Source organism: Melozone crissalis, unplaced genomic scaffold (assembly GCF_028551555.1).
Source record: "Melozone crissalis strain CALT ecotype California unplaced genomic scaffold, PUWL_Pcris_2 ptg000132l_1, whole genome shotgun sequence".
NCBI classification, from domain to species: Eukaryota; Metazoa; Chordata; class Aves; order Passeriformes; family Passerellidae; genus Melozone; species Melozone crissalis.
Genome location: NW_026535905.1, coordinates 5,920,867 through 5,947,141, shown reverse-complemented (window position 1 = coordinate 5,947,141; position 26,275 = coordinate 5,920,867). Strand labels below are relative to the sequence as shown.

Below are 26,275 nucleotides of genomic sequence, written 5' to 3'. Positions count from 1 at the left end.
CGCGGCCGGGATGGAGCGGGAGGGCGGCGGCCCGGGGCCCCCCGCGCCCCACGAGCCCATCAGCTTCGGTATCGATCAGATCCTGGGCGGCCCCGAGCCCACGGGGCCGCACCGGGCGGCGGCAGAGCCCGATTACGGGCTCTACGGCAGCGGCTACGGCCCCACCGGTCCGCTCGGCTCCTACAACCTCAACATGAGCATGAACGTGAGCGTGAACGTGACCCCCGCGCCCGCCGCGCCGCCCGCCGGAGTCATCCGCGTCCCGGCGCACCGGCCCGCGCCCGCCGCGCCGCCCGCCGCGCCCGCCGCGCCGCCGCCGGGGCCCGCGCTGCCGGGGCTCACCTTCCCGTGGATGGAGACCACGCGGCGCATCGCCAAGGACCGGCTCTCAGGTGAGCGGGCGGGACGGCAACCGGCGGCTACCGGCGGCTATTGACGGCTCCGGGCACTCCCGCGGCACCGGGCACTCCCGCGGCACCGGCTGCTCCCGTGGTGCCGTCGGGGCAGCGCGGTCCGGCCGGCGCGGCGCGGGTCGGGGCGTACGCGGGGACCGGGCGGGGATGGCGGGCACCGTGCTCTCCACAGGTTCCCGCAGTGCCCGGTGCTCGCCCGCCGCCGTCGGGGCCCGCGGGAGCGGCTCGGGGTAGACGCGGCTACCGGCGGCTCCACCGCGGCACCGGGCAGGGACCGGCGGCTCCAGGTGGAGCTTGGGGGTCCCAGCGGGCTCCGGTCTCGAGCTCTACTCCGTGTCTGGTCTCTTCCCGGTTTGGGGGTGCCGGTGGTGACGCTGTGACACCGTAACGGGGAGGCTGCGGGAGCCGGGGTGTGCGGTGGGCGCTCTGCGGGTATCAGATGTGGTGTGGGGGCTCTGAAGGGACACTGTGCAAGGTGGGGGACCTTCCGTGGGACTGAGGACAAAGCCCATCCACGCACAGAGCAATGTCCCATGCCTTGTGAACTCCGAGAATGGGGGTGCAGGGGTACCTGGGGGTGTCTGGGGATGGGATCCCGGGTCTGAACGTGCCGGGATCGGTGTGGAACTCACAGTGCCAGCGCTGCGGGAGAGCCCAGGGCGGCCATGCGGGGTTGTGGAGGCAGCGAGGGGTTGAGGTGCTGCTGGTGTGGCTGGGGCTGAGCTCCGTGCTGGGGCTGAGCCGCAGTGCTGGGGCGGGGGTGCTGCTTGCTGCACCCCAGGAGCAGGAGGGGTGCTGAGGTTGGGGTCCCGGGCACTGGGACCGTGTGTGGCTGCTGGGGACCCCGGCCTGGCTCGGCTCCGCTCCCGCCCAAGATGGCGGCACTGCCACGTCCACAGCCTGTGGCCGCATGCGGGGACAAGGCTGGAGGCCATGAGGGGCTGGGGGCTGAGTCCCGGCCGTGTGGGCCATGGGGGGGGTCTGGGGCAGCACACTGAGGACTGTGGGGGTCCCACCCGGGCGCCAGCAGAACCGTCTTCACCTCCGGGCCCACCCCGCCATGGCAGCGGTGACGAAGCACGGTCCCCGCGCAGGGGTGGCGGGTGGCGGGTGACGTCCTCGTCTCCTGCCTGGCGCCAGCCTTGGGTGGATGGGGCAGCCCCTCCCCAGCGCGGGGTCTCTCAGCCGCAGCCATCACTCAGCACCTTGGCCTTGGGGTGGGCTGCGGGCAGGAGGCAGCTGGTCCCGCTGAGAGGCCGCCCATGCGGGGAGGGGACTCGGGGGCCTCTGTTCCCCCGGCTCCACCTGCCCCAACCGTGCCCTGCACGGCTCCACCTGCCCCAACCGTGCCCGTCCCCCGGCTCCACGGCTCCACCTGCCTCAACCGTGCCCTGCACGGCTCCACCTGCCCCAACCGTGCCCGTCCCCTGGCTGCACTGCTCCTCCAGCCCAGGCAGCCTCCTGGGCACAGATGGGAGGGAGGATCTGTGGGTGCCAGGGGTCCCTGGGGTGCTGTGGGCTGTGCCCCATGTCCCTGTGCCATGGCCACCCCATGGTCCCGGCCATGTGCAGCCCTGCCCATGCGGTGTGGCCCTGGTGGCGGCTGTGGTGCCGTGGTGCCACGGGGATGTGGTGCTGTAGGGTCATGGCTTGGCCAAGGTTGCTGCCAGAGCAGGAGGGGTGCGGGTGTTAGGGGCTGAGCCTGCCAAACCTTTGCTGTCCTCCCTGCTGCTCTGATGCTCCGTGCTGCTCTGGCAGCTTCTGGGTTTGGGATGTGGCACGTTGGCCTCACCAGGGCTGGCTCACACCTCAGCTGGGCAGGGACATCCCCTTCCCCAGCCCATGGAAAGAGACACTGTCTGCCTCCCAACAGTTTCTGTGGTCCCGTACCCTCACGGGCAGGGCTGGGCAGTCCCTGCAGTGCCCCGGAGGCTCCTCAGGCTCGGTGTGAGGGGAGGGTGGGTTTGTGCAGCCGGGCTCGATGATCCTGCATCAGTGCTGTGACGGAGCCAGCCCATCCACCCCAACATTCCAGTGCCCATCGCAGGGCTGGGGGAGTGGCTGTGCCGTGGGGTAGGAAAGGGGACAGATCCTCCCTCATGCCATGCCTTGAGCTGCCCCTATGTCCCCAAAGTGGGGAAAACTCTGGGCGTCCCCCTCCCATACTCTCCCAGGCAGCACTAGTGGCTCCCCTGGCACTCCCCACCCCCGTGTGCCCCCGAGCTCCCCGCCATCCCCCAGGGTCCTGCCCTGCTGTGCTTTGCTGGGTGACCCCAGCGCCCCCTGACGCCGCTGTCCCCGCAGCCGCGCTGTCGCCCTTCGCGGTGACGCGGCGCATCGGGCACCCGTACCAGAACCGGACGCCGCCCAAGCGCAAGAAGCCGCGCACGTCCTTCTCCCGGGTGCAGATCTGCGAGCTGGAGAAGCGCTTCCACCGCCAGAAGTACCTGGCCTCGGCCGAGCGCGCCACCCTGGCCAAGGCCCTCAAGATGACGGACGCCCAGGTCAAGACCTGGTTCCAGAACCGCCGCACCAAGTGGAGGTAACAGGGACAGCCCTGGGACAGCTGCCACAACTGTAATGCTCACAGCCCTCTGTGAGCACCCAATATCTGACAGCCCAATATCCCTCTAACAGCCACCCCTATGTGTCCCTCTGGCAGACACCCCAATATATTCCTCTGACAGACACCTCAATATCCTTCCGACAGCCACCCCAATATCCCTGACAGCCACCCCAATAAATCCCTCAGGCAGCCACGCCATATCTCTCTGGCCAACACCTCAATATCCCTCTGAAAGTCACCCCAATATCCCCATGACCCCAATATCCCTCTTGCAGACACCTCAATAGATACCCTCTGACAGCCATCCCAATATCCCTCTGACAGCCACCCTAATATCCCTATGACAGACACTCCAATATATCTCTCTGGCAGATACCCCAATATCCCTCTGGCAGCCACCCCAATGTCCCTATGACCCCAATATCCCTCTGGCAGACACCCCAATATCCCTATGACAGCCACCCCTCTGTGTCCCTCTGACAGCCACTTCAAATCCCTATGACAGCCACCCCATATCCCTCTGGCAAACACACCAATATCCCTCTGGCAGCCACCCCAATATCCCTATGACCCAAATATCCCTGTTGCAGACACCTCAATAGACACCCTCTGACAGCCACCCCAATATATCCCTCAGCAGCCACCCAAATATCCCTATGACAGCCACCCCAATATATTCCTCTGACAGCCACCTCAACATCCCTCTGGCAGCCACCCCAATATCCCTCTGGCAGCCACACCAATGTCCCTATGACCCCAATATCCCTCTGGCAGACACCCCAGTATCCCTATGACAGCCACCCCAATATATCCCTCGGCAGCCACCCTAATATCCCCATGACAGCCACCCCAATATAGTCCTATGGCAGCCACTCCAATATCCCTCTGGCAAACACCCCAATATCCCTCTGGCAGACACCCCTATGTGAATCTCTGACAGACATCCCGATATATCCCTCTGGCAGAGACCCCAATACTCCTCTGAAAGCCACCCCAATATCCCTCTGACAACCACACCTGTGTGTCCCTCTGGCAGCAACACCAATATACCCGTGACAGCCACCCTATATCCTTCTGGCAAACACACCAATATATCCCTCTGGCAGCCACTCCAAAATATCCTTATGACAATCATCCCAATAGATCTCTCTGACAGACACCCCAATATCCCTGTTGCAGCCACCACAATATCCCTATGATAGCCGCTCCTGTGTGTCCCTCTGGCAGACACCCCATAATCCCTCTGACAGCCACCCCAATATATCCCTCTGGCATACACCCCTATGTGTCCCTCTGGCAGCCCCATCAATGTCCCCATGATAGCCACCCCAATATCCCTATGACAGCCACCCCAATATCCCTATGACAGCCACACCAATATCCCCATGACAGTCACCCCAATATATCCCTCTGACAGCCACCCCAATATCCCTATGACAGCCACACCAATATCCCCATGACAGCCACCCCAATATCCCTCTGACAGCCACCCCTATGTGTCCCTCTGGCAGCAACCCCAATATCCCTATGACCCCAGAATCCCTCTGGAAGCCACCCCAATATCCCTATGACCCCGGAATCCCTCTGGCAGCCACCCCAATATCCCTATGACCCCAATATTCCTCTGGCAGCCCCAAACCCCACATCCCTCCAGCAGCGAGCCCCACATTCCGGGAGAGGCTGGGACTGGGATGGACTGGGGATGGACGGCACCACCATGGCCTCTCCTGTGCCTTGCTGTGCCCTCTCTGGTGGCGCTGCGGCACGTGTCCCATGGCAGTACCAAGGGGACAAGGGACAGTGCCATCTGCGGCCGGTGCCAGCGCCGTGTGCGTGTGTGCAGGCGGCAGACGGCGGAGGAGCGCGAGGCCGAGCGGCAGCAGGCCAACCGGCTGATGCTGCACCTGCAGCAGGAGGCCTTCCAGAAGAGCCTGGCCCAGCCGCTGCCCCAGGACCCGCTCTGCATGCACAACTCCTCCCTCTACGCCCTGCAGAACCTCCAGCCCTGGGCCGAGGACAACAAGGTGACGTCGGTCTCCGGGGTGGCCTCTGTGGTGTGAGGGCGCTGCCGATGTGCCGGGAGGTGGCACCGGGAGCCCCGTGGGCTCTGAGCCTGGAGCGTGGCAGGGAAGGGGCTGCAGCTTCCTGAGAGAGAGCCCCGCACTGGCAGCCCCCTCCCTGCCATGGGGAGCCCCCCAGGAGTGAGGCCGTGCCCCTGTGGTTGGACTCAAAGCTTCAGCAAACCCCACCTGGAGCACTGCTGTGGGCAGCCCCCTGCCTGCTCCCCAAGAGCCCAGGGATGGGCCCTCATGCCCTATGGACCCCCAGGAGCCCAGGGATGGACCCCCAATGCCCTGTGGACCCCCAGGAGCCCAGGGATGGACCCCCATGTCCTATGGACCCTCAGGAGCCCAGGGATGGTCCCTCATGCCCTATGGAACCCCAGGAGCCCAGGGCTGAACCCCCATGCCCTATGGACCTCTGCAGCCTCTGCCTGGACCCCAGGAGCCCAGGGATGGACCCCCAATGCCCTGTGGACCCCCAGGAGCCCAGGGATGGACCCCCAATGCCCTATGGACCTCTGCAGCCCCTGTCTGCTCCTCAGGAGCTCAGGGATGAACCCCCATGCCCCATGGACCTCTGCAGCCCCTGCCTGGACCCCCAGGAGCCCAGGGATGAACCCCTGCACCCCAAAAATGTCTGTAGCCCTCTGCTCAGCCCCGTGGGAGCCAAGGGCTGGGCCTCTGCCCCCCCTGCACACCTGCTGCTCCCTGCTCGGAGCCCTGGGAGCGCAGGGATGGGCCCCCACACCTGGCAGGGTTCTGCAGCTCCCCCACCAGCAGCTCCATGGGCTCCACAGCCTCCAGCCCACCTGGAGCTCCCATTCCTGGTGCTGGGAGCCCCCCACCCTGGCAGCGGGGTCTGCCCCACCCGCACCATTTGCCTTATCCCGGTCGGAGTTTGCCGCCTCCGCCTTCCATCTGTGCACCAAGGGCTTGGGGCCCCACCCTGTGGTGGGACAGACTGACAGACTGAGCCCCCGGGCCTCCCTCCATGGTCTGTCAGCTCCCAGGGGCTGGACATGCCCGTGCAGCCCCCGCCATGGGCTCGGGGTGCCCCCCATCCCAATCCCTAACTGCCCCCGGGTGTCACCTCCCACACACTGAGCCCGGGTGCGACCCACGGGACACTCGTGGGGTGCAGAGGGGCTGAACCCCCCCTTCTTCTGGCAAATCTCTGCACCCCCTCCCCAGTGACCCCCTCCAGGACCATCCAGCCCGACTCCGGCCTCTGTTGATGATGATGGGGGGATGAAGGGCCTGGGGAGGGGGGATGACAGCGGTGACCTTGACCCTGAACTCGACCTTGCCCGCCACCCGCGATGCTGCAGCCCTTCACCCCACTTTTGGGGGACAGGCTTCTCCCCTCACCCCACTTTCGGGGGACAGCCTTCTGCGGGCTCCCCCTCTCCGCCGCTACCGGGAGGAGCCGTTCCCCCGGTACCGGCGGGATTGGCTGCGGTTCCGTGACGCGGAGGGGTGGGACCGCATTACCACCGGCATGAGCGCGGCCGAGGGCCGGCCCCGGTGCCGCTGGGGCGGCGGCGAGGCTGTGCTCCGTGCCCGTGCCGAGGCCGCCGGTTACCGGAGGCTGCTGCGAGCCCGAGCCGCCGAGGTGGAGGCGTTGCGGGGCGCGGTGGGCGCGTTACACCGGCAGCTGGAGGGGCTGCGGGACCGGCGGAGCGGGGAGCTGGCCAAGTACCAGGTGCGGGGCTGGGGGGGCGCCCGGGGGGCTGGGAGGGAGCGGGGGATGGGAGGAGGAGGAGGAGGAGGAGGAGGGTGGATGTTTTTGGGAGGGTGGATGTTTGGAGCTGGATGCCCGGAGGGATGGGGAGAAGGAGGGTGGGGATGGGGAGGGGCGGGGGTCAGGGGTCCGGATGGAAGTGGGGGGCCCCGGGAGGGAAGGGGGAGTTCAGGTGGGACCGGGAGCGGGGCTTTGTGTGGGTCGGGCCCCCGGGTGTCGGGGCGGGCTTGGGGGTCCCGTGGGTCCGTGTGGGGCGGGGGGCGGTGCGGAGTTCCAGGGGCCGGGAGTCCGTGCGGATCGGGGGTCGGGCCGGGGGTCCTGTGGGGGTCGCTGTGAGCGGGGGATCCCGTGGGTCCGTGTAGGGCGGGGGCCGTGTAGGGGCGCCGCGAGTCCGTGTAGGTGGGATTCGGGCCGGGACTTGGGATACCTGCGGATCGGGGGTCGGGCCGGGGGTCTGGAGGGGGTTCGGGGATCCTCGTGGGGGTCACTGTGAGCGGGGGTCCCTGCGTGGGTCCGTGTAGGGCGGGGGCCGTGTAGGTGAGGTTTGGGCCGGGACTGGGGATCCATCCGTGCGGATCGGGGGTCTGGAGGGGGTTCGGGGGGTCCCTGTGGGGGTCTCTGTGTGCGGGGCATCCCGGGGGTCGCCCCGCGGCCCCGGCGCTGCTGACGGCCCGGCTCAGGAGCGGGTGGCGGAGCTGGAGCGGGAGATCGGGGCAGCGGAGGCGGAGATGGCCCGGTGCCTGCGGGAGTACCCGGCGCTGCTGCGGCTGCGGATGGCGCTGGAGGCGGAGATCGCCGCGTACCGGTACGCGAGGGGGGCGCGGGGGGCACGGGGGGCGAGGGGCTTAGCCCGGCCCTTCTTTTCCAGGGAGATGCTGGAGAGCGAGGAGCTCCGCCTGGGCGGCTCGGTCCCGCCGTGAGCCCCGATGCCACCAACGGAGCCCGGCCCTGCCGTTACCACCGGAGCCACGGTGCCGGGACCGGATCCTCAGCCCCACCACCGGCCCCCGGTTCCTCCGCCGGACCCCAGACCCCCGATTCCTGCACCCCGGTTCCCTGGGACCCTCGGCGTCTCTCTGGACTGACGGAGCCCCGGTCCCTCTGTCCCCCCGTTCCACGGGTGCCCCGGACTGGTGCCCGCCTGGCCCGGGAGCCCAGGGAAGGCGGCACCCGTGGGGTCTCACACTCACCAGCCTCTCCGGGCCGGGGGTCCCGGCCCAGACCCCTGTGGAAGCACCTCAATAAAGCCCCGTGGCATCACCCGGAGGCGGCGCGGCTGGAGGGGGGTGGGCAGCACCCCCGGCTGTGCTCCGGGGGGCTCTGTGGGGTGGGGGGCTCAGGGAGGGGTCTGGGTTCCCTCCTGGTGCAGCCCCTCTCCCCCGAGATGGGCACGGCACGGGGACACTGAGGGGGCGCATTGTGGGGCCACAGCTTCGGGAGGAACTGAGCCCCCCCAGTGGTGATGGGGAGTCCCTGATCCCCCCACAGTCAGCGGTGCTTTGGGGTCAGGATGGGAGATCCTGCTCCCCGGGATGTGGGGATGGACGGGGTCAGGATGGGATCCTGCTCCCCGGGATGTGGGGACGGGGTCGGGATGGGGGATCCTGCTCCCCGGGATATGGAGTCAGGATGGGATCCTGTTCCCCAGGATTTGGGGACGAGGTCAGGATGGGATCCTGCTCCTGGGATGTGGGGACGGGGTCAGGATGGGATCCTGCTCCTCGGGATGTGTGGTCGGGGTCGGGATGGGGGATCCTGCTCCCCGCGATTTGGGACGGGGTCAGGATGGATCCTGCTCCCCGCGATTTGGGACGGGATTGGGATGGGATCTTGCTCCCCAGGATTTCGGGCTGGGAGCTGCTCCTGTGCCTGGGCACGTTGTCCCACCGCAGTCCTCAGAAAGGAGGCAGAGCTGGGAGGGTTTTTGAGGGTTGGGGAAATTCAGGAAAGCCACGTGTAGCTGCACAGGGTGTGGGGACCCTCTACCCCACCTGTCCCCGAGCTGGGCTGGGGCACGGGTGGAGCATGTCCCAGCCATGCAGAGTTCTGTGCAGCACCTCCCTTCCCACACACACAGAGCAGAGTTTGTGGTGGCAAAGCCAATCCCTGAGTTTTATTAGGGGGAAAAATCCTTTTCCGACCTGTAAAGGGATGGGGGTTCTGGGGACAGGAGGTGCCCGGCTGTGGGGTCGGCACCCTCCCAGCCGCAGTTATTGGAGTGCACCGAGGCCCATCCAGGCGCTCCAGGGGCTCCAGGCCGGGGGCGTGTAGGGGTCCCGGCAGCTGATCCGCACCCGCCCCGCTCCCGCCGGCACCGGCGCCTCCTCCGCGCCCTCCACGAACTGCTCAACCTGCAAAGGGACAGGGCATGGTCTGGGGAGACCCTCGGGGAGGGGGCACAGCACCCCCTGAGCCCGGCAGCGCTGGGGAGAGCAGCGGTGACAGCCTGGGTGACAATTCATCACCCCAGGAGGGGAAGCAGCAGAGTGAGGAGGAGCCGTGGCTGAGCATCTCCCCAGGCACAGCGAGGAGTCAGGGCTGGGGCAGGGTGGGCATAGGGAAGAATCAGGGATGGGGCACAGCGCAGGGTGGGCACAGAGCAGGGTGGGCACATGGGGCAGCCTGTGTTGGTCCCCCCCGGGGCAGAGACCCCCCATCCCCGTTACCTGGGTGCCGTTGTGGAGCTCGTACTGCAGATGGTAGAGCAGCGCAAAGTAAGACTTGGGGAGCGGCCAGGAGGCCGGGGGGGCCCAGGCCAGGTGGAGCTGCTCCCCCCGCTGCTGCAGCATCAGCTTCTGGGGCGGCTCAGGACGCACTGCGGACAGAGCGGGCTCAGAGCAGGGGCTGACACCCTCCCCACGGAGCTTCCCGTGCTTCTTGGACGCCCCCACCCCGCTGCTCCCGCCCTGAGCTCACCGATATCGCGGAGGAAGAAGTGCCGGGAGAGGTTGAGGTAGGAGGTGTCCGAGAGCCCCTCCAGGTGGAGCTGGAGCGGGCGCAGCTCCTCGCCGAAGGGGCAGAACAGGGGATCTGCCAGGCTGGCGTTGAAGCGGCCCTGCTCACCGGCCACGGGCACCCAGGGCCCCACGGAGCCGTCGCTGTGGGGAGGGAGGGGTGGGCAGCGCTCAGGGCGGGGTGCCCGTGGTGCTGTCGTGGGTGTGGGGGGTCCCGAGGGGCACCCACCTGCGGATGAGGCGGGCACGGAAGATGGCAGAGGTGGGCCCGGGCCAGGAGCAGTGGAAGGAGCCGTTGTAGGACTCAGCCTGGCAGGACACGTTGATCTCCTCCTCGCCTGAGGGGTTCAGGGGTGGCTGGTCAGGGGTGGTGCCCCCTCCCTGCAAGGGGCTCCCCACAGCCCTCATGCCCACGGGCTGGGCACCAGGATCCCCTGCTCCTCATCCCTCCACCCCATCACCCCAGCCATGCCCTGCTTACGGTTGTTGCTGAGCACCACGTAGGTGCTGTCCAGCAGGACAGGGCCAGCCCAGCAGCTGTAGTTGCCCGTGGCTGGCAGGTCCAAGCCCAGGATGGTGAGCTTCTGGCCCTCAGGCACCAGCTCAGCCATGGGCTCCTCGTCCCCGTTCAGTGTCCAGGAGATGTGCTGCTCTGAGGTGTCGGTGTCACATCGCACCACCACGTCCTGGCTCAGCTTCCCCACCTGGACTGGAGGCGAGAGGCAGATTGTCCATGGTGGGCTGTGGTGAGGGCAGATTGTTCCCCAAACCACCACGGGTGGTGGCCTCACAAGCCTCACCCTGCTCCTGCACTCCACATCCTCCCCCAGCTCCTTCACCGCACATCACCCCAATGCCCACCCTCCAATCTCCCAGCAGAGCTGTCCCAGCCCCTATCAGAGGGTTTGGGATGCCCCCCACTCCCTCTGCAGTCCCTGTCCCAGCCAGGTTCCCTCTCCAAGGCCTCCCTGTGCCCCACAGCAGCACTCACACTTTGGGGGGAAGGCAGTCAGGGCTTGTGCAGGCACCAGGAACAGCAGCAGCCCCAGCAGCGCCAGCATCTGGGAAGGGAAAGGGTGGGAAAGGGCAGCCCCAGCTGGGCATAACCCAGGAGAGGGGCACAGCCAGGGCAGAGCCCCCAGCCCTGAGAGCAGCAGGATCCCCCCCAAGACCCCCCATTCTGTGCTTACCTCTGCGTTGTCTCCGGTGGGCTCAGCAGAGCCGGGGGCTGCGCTCTTATACCGGGCTGGGCTGTGTGGGGCTGCCCCAAGGTGCAGTCACTGCAGCATCACACTTCTGGGAACTGCAGGATGGGACCCACGCTCAGCCCCCTCCCTGCCTCCCACCCACAGCACTGCTGGTGCTTCCCGGGGGGGCAGGGGGCACAGAAACCCCCTGCCCTGCCCTGCCATGCCAGGGGATGGGTCACGCTGGGAACACCCAGAGAAGGGGCAGCACTGGGTATCTGGGGTGGTGTTGGGGTTTTGGGTGGTCCCAGCTCTCTCAGAGGGGTCCTGCAGCACCAGAGGGTCTGCACATCATCACTGTGTGCTGCAGAGTCCCCCCAGTGCTGCACAGAGCCCCCCAGTGCCCTGCTGTGGGGTGGGGGGGCCTGTGGGGTCTCTCAGTACCCATGCTGGGGGTCTGGAGAGGGGCAGCTCAGGGCTGGGCCCCTCTGGGTGGGTTGAGGAGAGGGGAAGGTTGCCACAGGGGCTCAGGGTGATGTCCCCAGCCTGGCACAGGTTGGCACACCCCTTCCATCCCCTCCTCATGCCAGCGTGTCCCATGGGGTGCTGTGCAGAGATGAGGACGTAGGGACAGAGATCATCATGGTCACCAGCTGCCCCTTTGCCACCCCACTGGTGCCAGCCTGTGCTGAGGGCATATAGCAGAGCCCATCCTGGGGAAGGCAGTGCTGTACCCTTTCACGTACTTTCTGCAGTTCCTAGAAAGCAAAGAGGGAACTGGGGCTGTGGGAGGCTGGGGCAGCCCAGCTCTCACCTTTTGAGGCCAGGACAGGCCAGTGGGACCTCCAAGGCCCCTCCCTGAGCTGAGCCAAACCCCAGTGCGTGGGCTGAGGGGTGGGGACGGGGAGCCAGGACCCCCAGGGCCCATGGAGCAGCTCAGCCCTTGGCTGTAGCACTGTAGGGAACCCCAAGAGGAGAGGGAAGGGGTGCCCTGTCCTGGGGTGCCCCCGTGCCCTGCCCTGTCTGGGGGAAGCAGGCACTGGCAGCAGGTTGGGGGCCCCGCTCGCCCCCATCTCACAAACCACAGCTTCCCCTTGGCTTCTGCAGAACAACCACAACCACAGAGGGGAAGTCCTGAGGCAAAGGCCCGGGATGCCCTCAGAGCCTCAGCGTGGCTGGAACCCCAGCCTGGCACCCGAAACACGGGTGGGAGGGAGAGAGGCCTCACGGACAGAAACCATTCCTGCGAGACGGGAGGAGCAGGGACAGAGCCCACCCAGGGTGGATCACTCTCTGGTGATGTCCCTGGGCAGGGACAGAGCCCACCCCAGCCAGACCCCTCTGTCGTGATGTCCCTGGGCAGGATGGAACACACCCCAGCCAGACCCCTCTGTCGTGATGTCCCTCAGTGGGATGGACCCCTCTGTGGTCATGTCCCTTGGCAGGACAGAGCCCACCATGGCAGGACCCCTCTGTGGTGATGTCCCTTGATGAGATGGATCCCACTCTGGCTGGATCACTCTGTGGTGATGTCCTTGGGCAGGATGGACTGCACCCTTGCTGGACCCCGCTGTGGTGATGTCCCTGGGCAGGGACAGAGCCCACCCTGACTGGATCCCTCTGTGGTGATGTCCTTGGGTAGGACAGAGCCCACCATGACTGGATCACTCTCTGGTGATGTCCCTGGGCAGGACAGAGCCCATTCTGGCTGCACCCCTCTGTGGTGATGCCCCTCGGTGGGATGGACCCCACCATGGCTGGACCCCTGTGTGGTGATGTCCCTGGACAGGATGGACCCCACCCTGGCTGGATCACTTGATGGTGATATCCCTTGGCTGGATACACCCTACCCTGTGGTGATGGGTCCCTCTGTGGTAATGTCCCTGGGCAGGATAGACCCCACCCTGGCTGCACCCCTGTGATGTCCCTCAGTGGGATGGATCCCTCTGTGGTCATGTCCTTTGGCAGGACAGAACCCACTCTGGCTGGATCACTCTCTGGCGATGTCCCTGGGCAGGAAGGACCCCACCCTCACTGCAGTCACGGACACGAAGCCAGGAGCAAAGGTCACAAAACTTTATACAGGAGGAGGGACCCGTGCGTGGCCCCTCGGCCCCGGGCGTGGGGGGAGTGGGACAGGCGATGCCTCCAGCCCCGCAGCACCCCCAGGAAACATGGGGTGAAGGAGCCCAGCGGGGAGGGCCCACAACACTCCCCCGGCCGGGGCCAGCGCTCCCCAATCCACGCTCCGAGGTGCCGGGGCGGTCCCACGGCCGCCGGCCCACGACTGACCGCGGCGCAGAGCCGAGGCAGTGCCAGGCCGTGCCCGCGCCTCCCTGCGAGCCGGGACAGCCCCTGCGGGCACGCAGCCCCCCTGGGGCCTCCCCGGGGCTCCCCTGTCCCCAGGGTCACGGCCAAGCCCAGGCAGCCCCACCGCGGGGCTCCGCCGCTCCGGCTCACTGCAGGACGCACACGTCCCCGGGCTCATCCTCCTCGCGTCCGGCACCCTCCGCCAGCTCCGCCTCCGCCGGCGCCGCCTCCTCGGCCGCCACCACCTTCTCCCGCAGCTCCATCAGCAGGTCCCGGCCCTCGCTGGGCGGCAGGTTGCTCAGGTAGTACTGCGGGGCCAACTCCACCAGCCTGCGAGGAGGACAGCGTGGGCTCAGCCAGCTACAGGGACACCCTGTAGGGAAGGGGCTTCCCCTCCCCGTCCCCTCACATTTGGGGCTGGATCTCCGAGACCACTTGCAGGCAGTTGTCCTGAGAGATGGTAAACTCGTGGTACAGCACCCAGGGGGGCAGGCGGCGCGGGGGTGCCCTCAGCAGGTACCCAGAGGTGGGGGCCAGGTGTGCCACGTGCTTGTGTGTCAGCATCACGTAGTTACCGGAGCCGTCGATGTCCCGGGCGACCTGCGAGGGACCAGCAAGTGTCAGAACTCAGTGCATCCCTCTGGGTGTCCAGAGTTGCTGAGGACCCCGTTGGGGGGCTCAGAGACCCTGGCATGCTGCCCAGAACACCTGGGGATTTGATTGTGACCCTCGGAGCAAGTTACCAGATTTGTATGAGGATGTGGAAGTCACACAGGTTTGAACAGTGTAATAAAATGATCACAGGGTGAAAATGTAGATTTTAGGATTTTTGGTATGGGGGTTATGGGGACAAGATGGAGGAATCTGGGCGTGTCTAGCCTTTCTTTCTTCTTCTTGTTCTCCATCTTCTGCAGTGATGTTGGCACTTTGGGATTGGTTTACAGTAGAAGCGCACTGTCTACCATAGGTGATAGGTATTGGCAATTAAGTGTAAGTATGATATACATAGTTTGTAGTATAAAAGGACAACACAGAGTGCCTGTGGCTGCCTTGCTGAGCAAACCTTGGCTGGGCAGAAAGAAAATTTTATAGATAAGAGTTAATAAACAACTTCAAGACTGAAAAGTGAAGAGTCCAGACTCGTTCTTCAGCTGTGTGGGCTGAAGCAGAGACATCCTGCACATCTCGGGCAGCAACAACATCTGGTGCACCCCAACATCTCCCCCACAACTCCCCACAGCCCCTGGGCTCACCTTGAGGAAGTAGCCGGAGATGAGGGCGCGCTGGATGTTGAGGGCGTTGGCGTCGGAGCCGAAGGCGGGCGGGGACACCGGGAGCTCGATGCGGCGCATGGCCTCCAGCAGCTCGGCGCGCACCGTGCCCGCCAGGCGCAGCGCCTCGGCACTCAGCCCCTGCTTCCGGCACCAGCCCTCGTCCCCCGCGTCTGTGGGGGCACAGCGGGGTCACAAATGGGGGACAGGAGTGGGACAGTGGGGGCTGGGATGTGGGGATAGGGGTGGGATAATGGAGGCTGTGATGTGGGGACAGGGGTGGAATAGTGGGGTCAGCAATGTGGGGACAGGGGTGGGACAGTGGGGTCAGAAATGGGGGGACAGGGGTGGCACAGTAGGGGCTGTGGTGTGGAGACAGGGGTGGGACAGTGGGGTCAGCAATGTGGGGACAGGGGTGGGACAGTGGGGTCAGAAATGGGGGGACAGGGGTGGCACAGTAGGGGCTGTGATGTGGAGACAGGGGTGGGACAGTGGGGTCAGCAATGTGGGGACAGGGGTGGGATAATGGGGTCAGCAATGTGGGGACAGAGGTGGGATAGTGGGGGCTGTGACGTGGCAAAGGGGTGGCACAGTGGGGGCTGTGATGTGGGGACAGAGGTGGCACAGTGGGGTTGGCAATGGGGGGACAGGGCTGGCACAGTGGGAGCTGTGATGTGGGGACAGGGGTGGCACAGTGTGGGCTGTGTTGTGGGGACAGGGGTGTGATAGTGGGGTTGGCAATGTGGGGACAGGAGTGGGACAGCGGGGTCAGCAATGTGGGGACAGGGGTGGGACAGTGGGGTTGGCAATGTGGGGACAGGGAGGGCTGTGATGTGGAGACAGGGGTGGCACAGTGGGGGCTGTGATGTGGGGACAGGACAGTGGTGCCATGGGGTGGGGACAGGTGAGCAGGGAGCCCGCTGGGGGCTTGGGGAACACAAAACCACTGCTGTTCCCTTGTCTGTGACCCCTTCATACAGTGGTGACAATGACTGAGCCCCCAGGCTAGAGCCGGGACCCCCAAATCCTTCCCCAGCCAAGCTGGGCACTAGGATGGGGTCAGGAATGTAGCTCCAGGGCAAGGGACACATGAGGGGACACAACAGGGGACACAACGGGTCTGTGGGATGCCCACAGGGGTGAAGCCCCCCAGCCCCTGCCCCACTCACGCTGCTGGAAGGCATTGAAGATGTTGATGAGGGTGAAGTGGTCCCCGCTGGGGTGCAGCAGCGCCCGCCGGCGCAGCGCCACGGCCTCCTCCAGGTGCGTGGACAGGGGCACGAAGCAGGGCGATGCTGGGGGTGGGCAGGGGGTCACTGTGTGCCCCCAGCACCCCCCTGGCACTGCTGGCTGCCCCCCAAGTCCCCACAGGGTACCTGTGAGCATGGCAGCCAGGCTGACCATCTCCTCCACGCAGTCGAACTCGCAGGAGGCGATGAGGGCCTTGGCCAGCTGCGGGTCCAGGGGGAACTCTGACATGATGATCCCAACCTCCGACAGATTCCCGTCATCATCCAGGGCTGCCAGGTAGTCCAGGTCCTCCAGAGCTTGCATCAGCGACTCAGGGGCTGGGGTGGGACATCAGGCAGCTTTGCCCACTCTGTCCAGTCCCTCCCCAGAGACAATCCAGGCCGCAGTGATGGCCACAGCCATGGCTGCCCCTTCGTGTCCCTCTGCTCCCCATGCCATGCCTGGCCCCCCTGGGCTCTACCTGGGCGGTCAAGGAAGTCACACTGGCCCATGTCAGCGATGTCCAGGCGCTTCAGCAGCAGCACCAGGCGGCTCAGGCTGGTCTCACTGACCTGGGGCGCGGGGCTGGGGGGCATGCGCTGCTCAAAGGCCTCCGAGTACAGGCGCAAGCAGGTGCCTGCAGGAGAGAGCACAGGGACAGCGTGGGGACAGGTGCTGCTGGCCCAGGGGCTGCTGGCAGTGCTGAGGAGAGGACACTGGAGCAGGGGCTTACCTGGGGGGCTGCCAGCAGCTCTCTGCATGCGTGACTCCGCCTGGCTCCTGCTGATGGGCCGCAGCACCTGGGACTCGGCACGGATGCGGGGGTTGTACACCTGCAGGGGAGGCTCTGAGTGGGACCCCTGCCATCCCCCAAACCCCTCATCTGCCACTGCAGGGCCACCACTGTCACCTCCCTGGGGCACACACCTCCTCCCAGCCTGGAATATCAAAACCCACTGCACCCAGGGCAGACCTAGACTCCCGTGTGTCCCCTGTCCCACTCACGCTGCGCAGCTCCAGCCCCGAGTCGATGACGAAGCGCACGGTGGCCAGCGAGAAGGACGAGTCACCGAGCCAGTGGGTGACAATGACACGGCGCTCCCGGCCCTCCTCGGGTGTCTCATAGAGTCTCTGTGCAGCCCTGCCCACCCCGGGGTGCAGCGGCAGCACCAGCAGCGGGCCCAGCGCCGGGCTCAGCGCCACGGCCTCCGTCTGGATGGCAGCACAGCACTCCGAGATCTCCTGAGCAAGGACCAGGGGGGACAGGTGACACTTGCTGACACTGCAGTGTCCCCATTCCCATGTTGTGCCATGCCCTGTGCCCACCTCCACCACAGAGGAGCTGCAGCTGCCCCTCCATCCCACTGAGAGGAACCCCCTGCCCTGTTCCCCCACCTGCTCGCTGGCCAGGAAGACGAGGATGTTGCCGGGCTCCTGGCGCCGGTGGATGTCCAGCACGGCCTGGCAGGCGGCGGCCACGCTCCTGTGGGCCGGCGGCTCCCGGTAGAGCAGCTGCGGCGGGGAGCCGTGCCCGGGCACCCTGACCACGGGCGGGTCCCCGCAGAAGGCGCGCAGGCGCGGCTCCAGGGCGGGCGAGGTGACGATGACGAGGCGCAGGGCCGGGCGCTGGCGCAGCACGTCCTTGAGCAGCCCCAGCAGCGCGTCCGTGGGCACCGTGCGCTCCTGCGCCTCGTCCAGCACCACCACCCCGTACTGCCGCAGCAGCGGCTCCGACGTCATCTCCCGCAGCAGCATCTCGTCCGAGCAGAACCTGAGACAGCCCCCACCCATCAGCATGGACCCCTGCCTGGGGGAACACCTCATCCCTCCCCAGAGCAGCCCCCTCCCCACGTCCCAGATTGCCAAGCAATGTGTATCCTATTTTGTCTGAACTCAGTCCATCCCTCCGGGTGTCCAGAGTTGCCCAGGATCCTGCTGGGGGGCTCAGAGACCCTGGCATGCTGCCCAGAGCACCTGCGGGTTTGATTATGACCCTTGGAGCAAGTTGCCAGCTTTGTATGAGGACCTGAAAGTCACACAGGTTTGAATAGTGTAATAACAAAATGATCACAGGGTGAAAATGTAGATTTTAGGATTTTTGGTATGGGGGTTATGGGGACAAGATGGAGGAATCTGGGTGAGTCTAGCCTTTCTTTCTTCTTCTTGTTCTCCATTTTCTACTGTGATGCTGGCACTTTGGGATTGGTTTAGAGTAGAAGTGCACTGTCTACCATAGGTGATAGGTATTAGCAATTAAGTGTAAATACGTTATATGGAGTTTGTAGTATAAAAAGACAACACCGCCCTGGGGACAGTCAGAGTGCCTTTGGCTGCCCTGCTGAGCAGATCTCAGCTGGGCAGAAAGAAAATCTTACAGATAAGAATTAATAAACAACTTCAAGACCGAAAACTGAAGAGCTCTGACTCTTTCTTCAGACGCGCGGGCTGAAACCGAGACCTTTTGCACATCTCGGGGCAGAAATTAACAACCAACAACTCAAGACTATTTGCTCCTCCCGCTGTGGTGTACTGTCACCACACTGTCACCATGCCACACACCTTCCCTGGCATTTCTCCTAGATTGCCAAGCAATGTGTGTATCCTATTTGCTCCTCCTGCTGTGGTCACCAAGTCTCGGTTTGGAGAGCCAGGTGTGTGCTAAGGAAGGCAGGAGCCTCCCCTGAAATGGAGAATTTCTCTGAATTGCTAAGAATTTTAAATTAAGGGGCTCTCAGGCAAAAAGATATGGTAGCAGGAAATAACAGTTCTTTAATAGGGAAGAAAATAAAAGGATAAAATAAACAATGCAGTAAAACCAGAACAACACTGACAGAGTCAGAACCCAACCTGACACCCTGTGGGTCGGGGTGGTGGTAGCAGTCCCATTGGAATTGTGGCTGCAGCCCTCCTGCCGTGTCAGGGGTGGTTCTGTTGGAGCAGGGATCCTGTAGAAGGGATTCAGTGGAAGAGGCAGCTGCTGTTCCTCTGGGTAATCCAGTGGAGAAGCTGTGCTGATGTTGCAGAATCTCCAGATTATACCCAGGTAGGAATGCTTGGCTCCTCCCCCTGGGCTCACATCTCCCAGTGGGATGCTGCAGTTCTTATCAGCCATGCAGTGACATTCAATAGCTGTTATCAGCAGGTGTCCCCTCCTGAGGGAGGAGTGAGTGTGGAAGAGATAAGGAAAACTGCCCACTGTGACAAAAGACAGCTGCCATACAGATGGTGACAGAATTCATCTTGCCTTGCAATCTAGGACACAGCACATTGCCACCATGCCACCCACCTTCCCTGGCATCTATCCTACATTGCAAGGCAATGCGTGTGTTCTACTTGCCATGTGTCAGAGGTGGGGCAGTTGTCTTCTGTTCACTGGGCAGTTTGCTTTATCTCTTCCACAGCCAATCCTCCCTCCAGGACATATCTTCTGCTAATGGGCCATTAATCATTAATTATCTTCTGTTAATGGGCTATTGAATGTCACTGCATGGCTGATAAAATTCCATCATCCCATTGTGAGATGCTCCACCCAGAAGGAGGAGCCAAGCATTCCTACCTGGATAGGATCTGAGATTCTGGGACAACAGAACAACCTTTCCACTGCATTCCCAGCTGCCTCTTCCACCGGATTCCCAGAGGAAAACTCCCTCCTTGTGCAGGATCCCTGCTCCAGCAGAACCACAGCTGGCACTGCAGGAGGGCTGAGCCACCATGGGATGGGGCTGTGCCACCACCCTGACACACAGAGGGGCAGGTTGTGTTCTGACTCTATCAGTGTTATTTTGATTTACTGCATTATTAATTTTATTTTCATTTTCTTCCCTAATAAAAACCTCTTATTCCTACTCCCACATCTTCGCCTGAGAGCCCCTTAATTTCAAATTTATAGCAATTCAGAGGGAAGGGGTTTACATTCCCCATTTTAGGGGACGCTCCTGCCTTCCTTAGCACACCCCTTTGTCTTTCCAAACCGAGACACCCCAGATCAGCCCCTCCCCAGATCAGCCCCTCTCCAGATCAGAGCAGCCCGTGCCTCTCCCCAGCCAGGCCAGCCTGGATTAAGGGATTAGGCAGGGTTTAGTGGGATTAGGGCGCCGTGCTCCCGTTCCCAGCATGGGCCCTGCTGTCCCTGCCCTACCTGAGGATGGTGTCAGCAGTGCAGCAGTCCTCGTGGGGCACACAGTAGCCCACCTCGTGGCCCAGGTTCAGGTCCATCTCGTCGGCCACGCGCAGGGAGAGGCTGAGGGCGGCCAGGCTGTGGGGCTGGGTGCAGGCCACCAGCCCGTGGGCAAACGACATGGACAGGGCGTACTCGGCGCACCACTGAGGGATCTGTGGGGACAGGGCATGGGTAGTGTGGCTTCAGGACTGTCCCCTCCCCGCTGTGCCACTCCAAAGGGCACAAAGACCCTCCCCATGGATTTGGCTGCAGGATCTCCAGGGTCAGGGGCTGTCCAGAGGCACTCAATTTTCATTTTGTGTGAAAAATGCCTATTTTATAATTGGCTTTTTGCAAACATTAAAATGAATATTGTGTGTTATGTTAGAAAGTGATGCTCTATTAGTTTTCTTAAGTGGTGTGTTAAATATAGCTTTAGGTTATAACAAAATGTTAAAATAGAAACTATGCTATGTAAGATACTTTTTTAAAGACAGGACTTGCACTGAGATAGCAGCCACAGGACACCTGAATCTTTCAGAGAAAGAGAATTTATTGCTCCATTATCAGGGGAAATGAACTTCTTCCCACCTCACTCAGCCACGAAGACTCTGGTTAGGATCAATACGAAGAAGTTGACACTGACCAGACAGAATCCTTTGTTTGAATGGAATTGATGCATCATGTATGAGGTGTATGAATATGCAACAGGTTATTGTTTTTAAGGGTTAATCCTCTGTTAATGTGGGTCCTTTTTTGGGCTTATTTTGCCCAGAAAGAGGTACCTGGACTGTCCATAACTCTTTGTTTCTATTGTCTCATATTGTCCTAATCCAAATTGTCCAAAATTTTTATTACTCTAATTAAATTGCTGTATTTATTACCATTTTATTACTATTAAACTTTTAAGATTTTTAAAAACAAGTGATTGGCGTTTTTCACAGGCAAGATCTTCCCTCTGCGCTCCTGTCACCTCTGAGCCCCACAGTCTGTGACAGGAGCCCCTTGGCCCCACACCTGCAGCTTCCTGCCCTGGTGTGGGACACCACGACCCTGCTCTCACATGAGGGACATGGGACAAACCCCACAGAGGGACAGGGAAGGGATCACCAGGGAGCAGCTGCTGGCCAAGTGCCTGGCCTGACAGCGTGGGACAGTGCCAAGGCCACGCAGATGTCCCTTTGGCACCAGGGACCTGAGTCCTGCTCCCTCCTGTCCCCTCTGAGGCCCCCACGAGCACTGCCTGTGCCTCAGTGTCCCCAGGGCCCTGCAGGGACTAACAGCAGGGAGCTGCACCCCAAAACACCGACCCTGGGGCCCACACAGGAGCTTTGATCTCCAAATCCGGCAGTGCCAGCCCAGCCCAGGAACTCAGCAGGTCACACCCAGGGAGCTGATTTGCTTGAGCACCTGGAGCCCAGGGACAACACCCTGATAGCCTGGGGGACCCAGCCCGACAGCCCGGGGGACCCAGGCCATTCCAACACCCCGACAGCCTGGGGGACTCAGCCCGATATTCTGGGGGGACCCAGCCCATTCCAACACCCCGACAGCCCGGGGGACCCAGTCCATTCCAACACCCCAATATCCTGGGAGATCCAGCCCATTCCAACACCTCGATATCCTGGGCGACCCAGCCCGATATCCTGGGGGACCCAGCGCAATAGCCTGGGGGGACCCAGCCCCTTCCAACACCCCAACAGCCTGAGGGATCCAGACCATTCCAACACCCTGATATCCTGGAGGACCCAGCCCGATATCTTAGGGGATCCATCCCATTCCAACACCCTGACAGCCCGGGGGACCCAGCCCACTCCAACACCCTCATATCCTGGGGGACCCAGCCCATTCCAACACCCCAAAATCCTGACCCAGCCCATTCCAACACCCCGACAGCCTCAGGCGACCCAGCCCATTCCAGCCCTGCAGCTCCGCCACCACAATCCCCTCCCCGGTCAAAGTCTGCCCCGTGCTGTCCCCGAGCGTCACCAGCAGCTGGGACCGGTTCCCCGGGGCCACCCCGCGGGGATCTGCAGGCCCAACTCCGGGAGGGGCCGTTCCTCCCTCCGGTGCCAGCGATCCCCGGTTCGTGCCCAGCTTTGCCCATCCCCAGCACATCCCGGTGCCCGCCCACCCCGCCGGGCTCCGTGCAGCGTTCCCGGGCACCCTGTCCGTGTGTCCCTCTCCACCCGCTCTGGGGGGATCAGACACCACAGCCCAGCTGCCCTCGGGCTCACCTGCGTGCTCTTGCCGGTACCGGGGGGCCCGGACACCAGCACGATGCCGCTGCTGCCCTCCAGGTGCTCCATGAAGCTGTACTTGGCCGTCCACACCGGCAGCTCCCGCCGCTGCCGCAGCAGCTCGTAGTACCGGGAGGAGAAGGGCAGCCCGTCGTAGGGATTCACCTCCAGGTCGCCGTCGCAGCCCAGGGACGGCTCTTCATCCTCCTCCTCCTCTTCCTCCAGCGCGGAGCCGGGGCCGCTCGGCCCGGGTAGGGGAGCCGGGGCCCCGGAGCCGGCCATGGCGGGGACACCGGAGCTGCGAGGGCGGGCGGGGGTGGAGCGGCACCGGCGCTGACCCACCCCCGCCTACGTACCGGGAGGGCGCCCGGTGCTGCCCAGTGCCACGTCCCGGCCGGCGGGGAGGGGGGACCCGCGGGCACCGGGGACGGCCGGGGGATGCGGGCACGGGGGTGACACGGCCGCGGAAATCAGGGACAGAACCGGAGTGTGGGGGACCGGGAGAACGGGCGGGGAACCGGGAAAGGGGATGGGGCACCGGGAGAGCCCCGCAGGACCGAGCGGAGTGCGGACACCGGACAGGTGTGCTGTTCCCCGCCGTGCGTGGGGACCGGACCGGAGGCGGGGTACGGGGGTTGCGGGACAGGGCGGACACCTTGAGAGGGTCGGTCCCGAACGGCACGGGCCGGACGGGATCGGCGGAGCACCTGTACGGGACGGTCCGGACCGGGCACCTGAGCACCGGCACCGGGCCGGAGCGGAGCGGGCGGGCGGGTCGGGGGCGGGTTCCCCGCACCCCCTCAGGGCCGCGGCCCCGGTTCCGGCCCCGGTTCCGGTTCCGGTCCCGCCGCTCACCTGCGCGCGCCACCGCGGGCTCTGCCGGGGGACACGGCCACGTGACCCGCGGCAGCCAATCAGCGCCCGCGCCGGGCGGGGCCCGGATGTGGCGGCGGGACCGGAGCGGACGGAGCGCCCCGGGACCCCCCCCTCAGCACCGCTCCCGCCTCCGCTGCCAGCTCCGCCCTGCGCCCCCGAGCCGGGCACGGCTGCGGCCTCAGCCCCCGAGCAGCCCCTGTTCGGACCGGGCTTCCCGGTACCGGCCATCTCGGTGCTGATGTGGGGTATCCCGTACTGGATCTGGGCATCCCGGTGCGGGACCGGGCGTACCACAGCCGGGCATCTTGCACCGGCGTATCTTGTAGCAGTGTTGAGCATTTCCATACAGAACATCTTATAGTGCTGTGGGATGTACCGGAACCGGGTATCCTGTACCGGTGTCGGTCCTTCCGTACCGGAGCATCCCGTAACGGTGCTGCTCATACCGGAGCTGGCATCCCGCTGCTGTACGGGGCATCCCGTACCAACACGGGGTGTATCGGGGCTGGGCATCCCGCTGCAGGACATCCCGTACCGGCTCCTCGCACGCGAAGCGGCTCCCGGTGGGACCGGCAGGTGGAGCTCCGTGACCGGCGAACGGCCCGGCCTGAGCTCCCGCCGGGACCGGGCACGGACCGGGGACCCAGCGGTGCCTGCTGGCCCCGGGACTGCGGAGATCGGGAACCGGGAGGGTTTGGGGACATACACGGGGGGTTCAAAAATAATAATTAAAATAATATAATAATTAATATTATTAGTTAATAATATTTGATTATTAATTGAATAATATTAAATCTTAAAGAATAAATAAAATATTGTATTAAAGGATTCTACAGTAAAGTATACTAAAGAATACAGAAAGCATACTTACACAATGGTAAATGGTAATAATGGTAATAATAATAATAATGATAATAATTAATAATTGTAAAAATAAATAATAATAACAGTAATAATAATTAAATTGTAATAATTAATAATCAATAATGTTAGGAATATTTAATTTAATATTAATTAAATAATATTAAATATTAAATAACGAATAAAATCTTGTATTAAAGAATTCTATAGTAAACTATACTAAAGAATACAGAAAGGATACTTACACAATAGTAAATGGTATTAATGGTAATAATAATGGTAATAATTAATAATGTTAATAAATAATAATAATGCTAATAATAATTAATGATAATAATTAATACTAATTAAGAATAATTAATTGATTATTAATTAAATAATATTAAGTAATAAATAAAATATTGTATTAAAGAATTCTATAGTAAACTATACTAAAGAATACAGAAAGGACACCTACTGAATGCTAAAAAGATAGTAATGAAAACTCGTGACTCTCTCCAGAGTCCCCACACACCTTGGCCTGATTGGCCAAAGAGTGAAAACAACTCACAGCAGAATCCAATGGAACAATCACCTGAGGGTAAACAATCTCCAAACACATTCCACATGAGCACAACACAGGAGAAGCAAATGAGACAAGAATTGTTTTCCTTTTTCTCTGAGGTTTCTCAGCTTCCCAGGAGAACAATCCCGGGTGAGGGGATTTTTTCAGAGAATGTGAGTGCCACAGGGCACGATGGCAGAAACCTTGTGCCAGCAAGGAGCCTCACAGCTCCTCAAGGCTCTTGGTGCTGTGGTGTGGCTGGAGCACTCTGTGCTCCCAGCTCCATCCCCATGTCCTGCTCTTGGTCACTCAAAAGTGTCACCATGCCACCAGAACCCACCCAGTGACCAGACTGAGCCCAGACCCTTGGCCGGTGCCGTGGGGGTCCCGGGGGCTCCATCCCCACCCCGGCAGGGACAGCACAGTGGGGTGGGCCCTGCTGAGGAAGCAGAGGTTTCACAAGCTGGGGGGGTACACGTGACACGGGACGGTGGCAGGAGGAACCACCCGTGGCTCGGCAGCGCCCCGGTCCCCCGGCAGCGCCCCGGTCCCCCGGTAGGGCCCCGGTGCTGCCCCGGTGGCCATGGCGCCCTGGCTGCCCACCAAGGACAAGCTTGGCGTGGGTGAGTGGGGACTCTGGGGCTTTGCGGGGGTCCCCACTGGGCTGGAGGGATGGGGTGCTCAGGGTGAGGTGACATCCGTGGTGACACCCCCGTGGTGGCACAAGCAGGGCTGGTGACAGCAGGCTCAGGGACAGTGGCCAAGCAGGACAGGAGCCAGCAGCACCCACGCACCAGGAGGTGCAGGGCTGGTGCTGCTGGAGGTGGGGAGCACTGGGCTGGGGGCTTGGCTTCCCTCCAGCCTCTGGGGGAGCCTTGAGACACCCCAGGAATTTTCCTCAGGGGGAAATTGCAGCTGCCTTGCAAAGCCTTGGGCACCCCCAGTTTGGGCTCCCCGTGCCTTGCACCAGCTCTGAGCACCCCCACTCCCTGCAGCACCCCCAGCTTCTGCTGGCTCCTGCAGCCCTGTGCTTCTTCCCTTTTCTTGTGGGGCCGTTTCCTGCGCCCTTCCCTTGCACTCTCTGCAATGCCTGAGCTGCTGCAGGGTTCTGGGGAGCATCTGAGCTGCTGCAGGGTCCTGGGGAGCACCTGAGCTGCTGCAGGGTTCTGGGCAGTGCCTGAGTGAGGGCTGAGCTGCTGCTGCTCCCAGCATGGGGAGCTCAGGGTGATGGGAAGGGTCCTGTGGGACCTCGGTGTTCCTGGTGCCAGGTGGGTCTGGGGGTGCTGCAGTATGAGCTGGCCATGCCTGGAGCTCAGGGTGGGCACAGGTGCTGACAGAGACCCCCCGGTGCAGGGGGCTGTCCCCAAATCTGGGGACCAAACCAGGCCTGCTGGCCCTGGTGCCAGAAATAGCGACAGGGACAACCACAGCACAGCCGGGCAGGAAGCTGCTGGTCACCGAGAGCACCGCCCCCTCCCCTGCCGCCGGCTCTGCTGTCCCCAAACAGGCCTGTCCCTGTGTCACCAGACTGTCCCTGCGCCACCAGAGCTGTCATTGGGCCACCAGCCCTGTCCCTGAGCCACCAGACCTGTCTCTGGGTCACCAAACTGTTCCTGTGCCACCAGCCCTGTCCCTGTGCCACTAGCCCTGTCCCTGCACCACCAAACTGTCCCTGTGTCCCGCTGCCACCATCCCCGGGCAGGGGCTCAGCTGGCACTTCCCTCCCCACACTTTTTGTGCCAGGAGCAGGACCACCGGCACCCAGGGTGTGGGTGGAGGCAGAGGGGACCCATAAGGGACCCTGAATGCCAAAAAGGGGCTGGGGGATTCTGTGTGGGGTGTGTGGGCCTGGGGGATTCT

At 62.9% G+C, this 26,275-nt stretch overlaps 5 protein-coding genes across 5 annotated transcripts in view; 3 read left to right on the top strand and 2 right to left on the bottom strand.

Annotated features, from left to right (window-relative positions):
• The first annotated feature begins 10 nt into the window (after window positions 1-10).
• On the top strand, window positions 11-5,039 carry TLX2 (T cell leukemia homeobox 2). Its single transcript, XM_054293259.1, has 3 exons — window positions 11-392; window positions 2,718-2,955; window positions 4,823-5,039. The coding sequence occupies exons 1-3, from the start codon at window positions 11-13 to the stop codon at window positions 5,037-5,039; spliced, it is 837 nt and encodes a 278-aa protein (XP_054149234.1).
• A 1,273-nt stretch (window positions 5,040-6,312) lies between these two features.
• Window positions 6,313-8,043, top strand: LOC128948473 (alpha-internexin-like). The gene is made up of 3 exons (XM_054293210.1): window positions 6,313-6,744; window positions 7,464-7,588; window positions 7,652-8,043. Exons 1-3 carry the CDS (start codon window positions 6,313-6,315, stop codon window positions 7,701-7,703), a joined length of 609 nt encoding a protein of 202 aa, XP_054149185.1. The 3' UTR covers window positions 7,704-8,043.
• A 927-nt stretch (window positions 8,044-8,970) lies between these two features.
• LOC128948538 (interleukin-12 subunit beta-like) lies at window positions 8,971-11,060 on the bottom strand. The gene is made up of 6 exons (XM_054293290.1): window positions 10,729-11,060; window positions 10,219-10,446; window positions 9,967-10,075; window positions 9,700-9,881; window positions 9,450-9,598; window positions 8,971-9,134 (listed from the first exon to the last, which is right to left on the bottom strand). The coding sequence occupies exons 1-6, from the start codon at window positions 10,796-10,798 to the stop codon at window positions 8,994-8,996; spliced, it is 879 nt and encodes a 292-aa protein (XP_054149265.1). The 5' UTR covers window positions 10,799-11,060; the 3' UTR covers window positions 8,971-8,993.
• Window positions 11,061-12,915: 1,855 nt separating this feature from the next.
• Window positions 12,916-23,001, bottom strand: DQX1 (DEAQ-box RNA dependent ATPase 1). The gene is made up of 12 exons (XM_054293221.1): window positions 22,990-23,001; window positions 22,132-22,432; window positions 19,874-20,067; window positions 17,131-17,506; window positions 16,741-16,977; window positions 16,469-16,568; window positions 16,217-16,372; window positions 15,882-16,073; window positions 15,675-15,800; window positions 14,488-14,678; window positions 13,644-13,834; window positions 12,916-13,564 (listed from the first exon to the last, which is right to left on the bottom strand). The coding sequence occupies exons 2-12, from the start codon at window positions 22,414-22,416 to the stop codon at window positions 13,381-13,383; spliced, it is 2,232 nt and encodes a 743-aa protein (XP_054149196.1). The 5' UTR covers window positions 22,417-22,432; window positions 22,990-23,001; the 3' UTR covers window positions 12,916-13,380.
• Window positions 23,002-24,958: 1,957 nt separating this feature from the next.
• Window positions 24,959-26,275, top strand: part of LOC128948483 (dedicator of cytokinesis protein 2-like) — a 50,676-nt gene continuing 49,359 nt past the window's right edge. Inside the window, exon 1 of the mRNA XM_054293220.1 lies at window positions 24,959-25,038. Coding sequence (XP_054149195.1) covers window positions 24,999-25,038 — 40 coding nt within the window. The 5' untranslated portion in view covers window positions 24,959-24,998. The remainder of the gene's footprint in view (window positions 25,039-26,275) is intronic.

What these genes read in the sequence shown, in the direction of transcription:
- DQX1 (XM_054293221.1), bottom strand. Translation starts at nt 22,416, where the DNA reads ATGGCCGGCTCCGGGGCCCCGGCTCCCCTACCCGGGCCGAGCGGCCCC. An exon ending in GTACCGGCAAGAGCACGCAG is followed by an intron (nt 20,068 to 22,131) that starts GTGAGCCCGAGG and finishes CTGTCCCCACAG; the next exon opens with ATCCCTCAGTGGTGCGCCGA. An exon ending in CCTGGCTGCCATGCTCACAG is followed by an intron (nt 15,801 to 15,881) that starts GTACCCTGTGGG and finishes GCCCACCCCCAG; the next exon opens with CATCGCCCTGCTTCGTGCCC.
- LOC128948473 (XM_054293210.1), top strand. Translation starts at nt 6,313, where the DNA reads ATGACAGCGGTGACCTTGACCCTGAACTCGACCTTGCCCGCCACCCGC. An exon ending in GGGAGCTGGCCAAGTACCAG is followed by an intron (nt 6,745 to 7,463) that starts GTGCGGGGCTGG and finishes GGCCCGGCTCAG; the next exon opens with GAGCGGGTGGCGGAGCTGGA. An exon ending in GCGGAGATCGCCGCGTACCG is followed by an intron (nt 7,589 to 7,651) that starts GTACGCGAGGGG and finishes CTTCTTTTCCAG; the next exon opens with GGAGATGCTGGAGAGCGAGG.
- LOC128948538 (XM_054293290.1), bottom strand. Translation starts at nt 10,798, where the DNA reads ATGCTGGCGCTGCTGGGGCTGCTGCTGTTCCTGGTGCCTGCACAAGCC. An exon ending in CGTGCCCGCCTCATCCGCAG is followed by an intron (nt 9,882 to 9,966) that starts GTGGGTGCCCCT and finishes CCCTCCCCACAG; the next exon opens with CGACGGCTCCGTGGGGCCCT. An exon ending in CTTCTTCCTCCGCGATATCG is followed by an intron (nt 9,599 to 9,699) that starts GTGAGCTCAGGG and finishes CTCTGTCCGCAG; the next exon opens with TGCGTCCTGAGCCGCCCCAG.
- TLX2 (XM_054293259.1), top strand. Translation starts at nt 11, where the DNA reads ATGGAGCGGGAGGGCGGCGGCCCGGGGCCCCCCGCGCCCCACGAGCCC. An exon ending in CGCCAAGGACCGGCTCTCAG is followed by an intron (nt 393 to 2,717) that starts GTGAGCGGGCGG and finishes CTGTCCCCGCAG; the next exon opens with CCGCGCTGTCGCCCTTCGCG. An exon ending in AACCGCCGCACCAAGTGGAG is followed by an intron (nt 2,956 to 4,822) that starts GTAACAGGGACA and finishes GCGTGTGTGCAG; the next exon opens with GCGGCAGACGGCGGAGGAGC.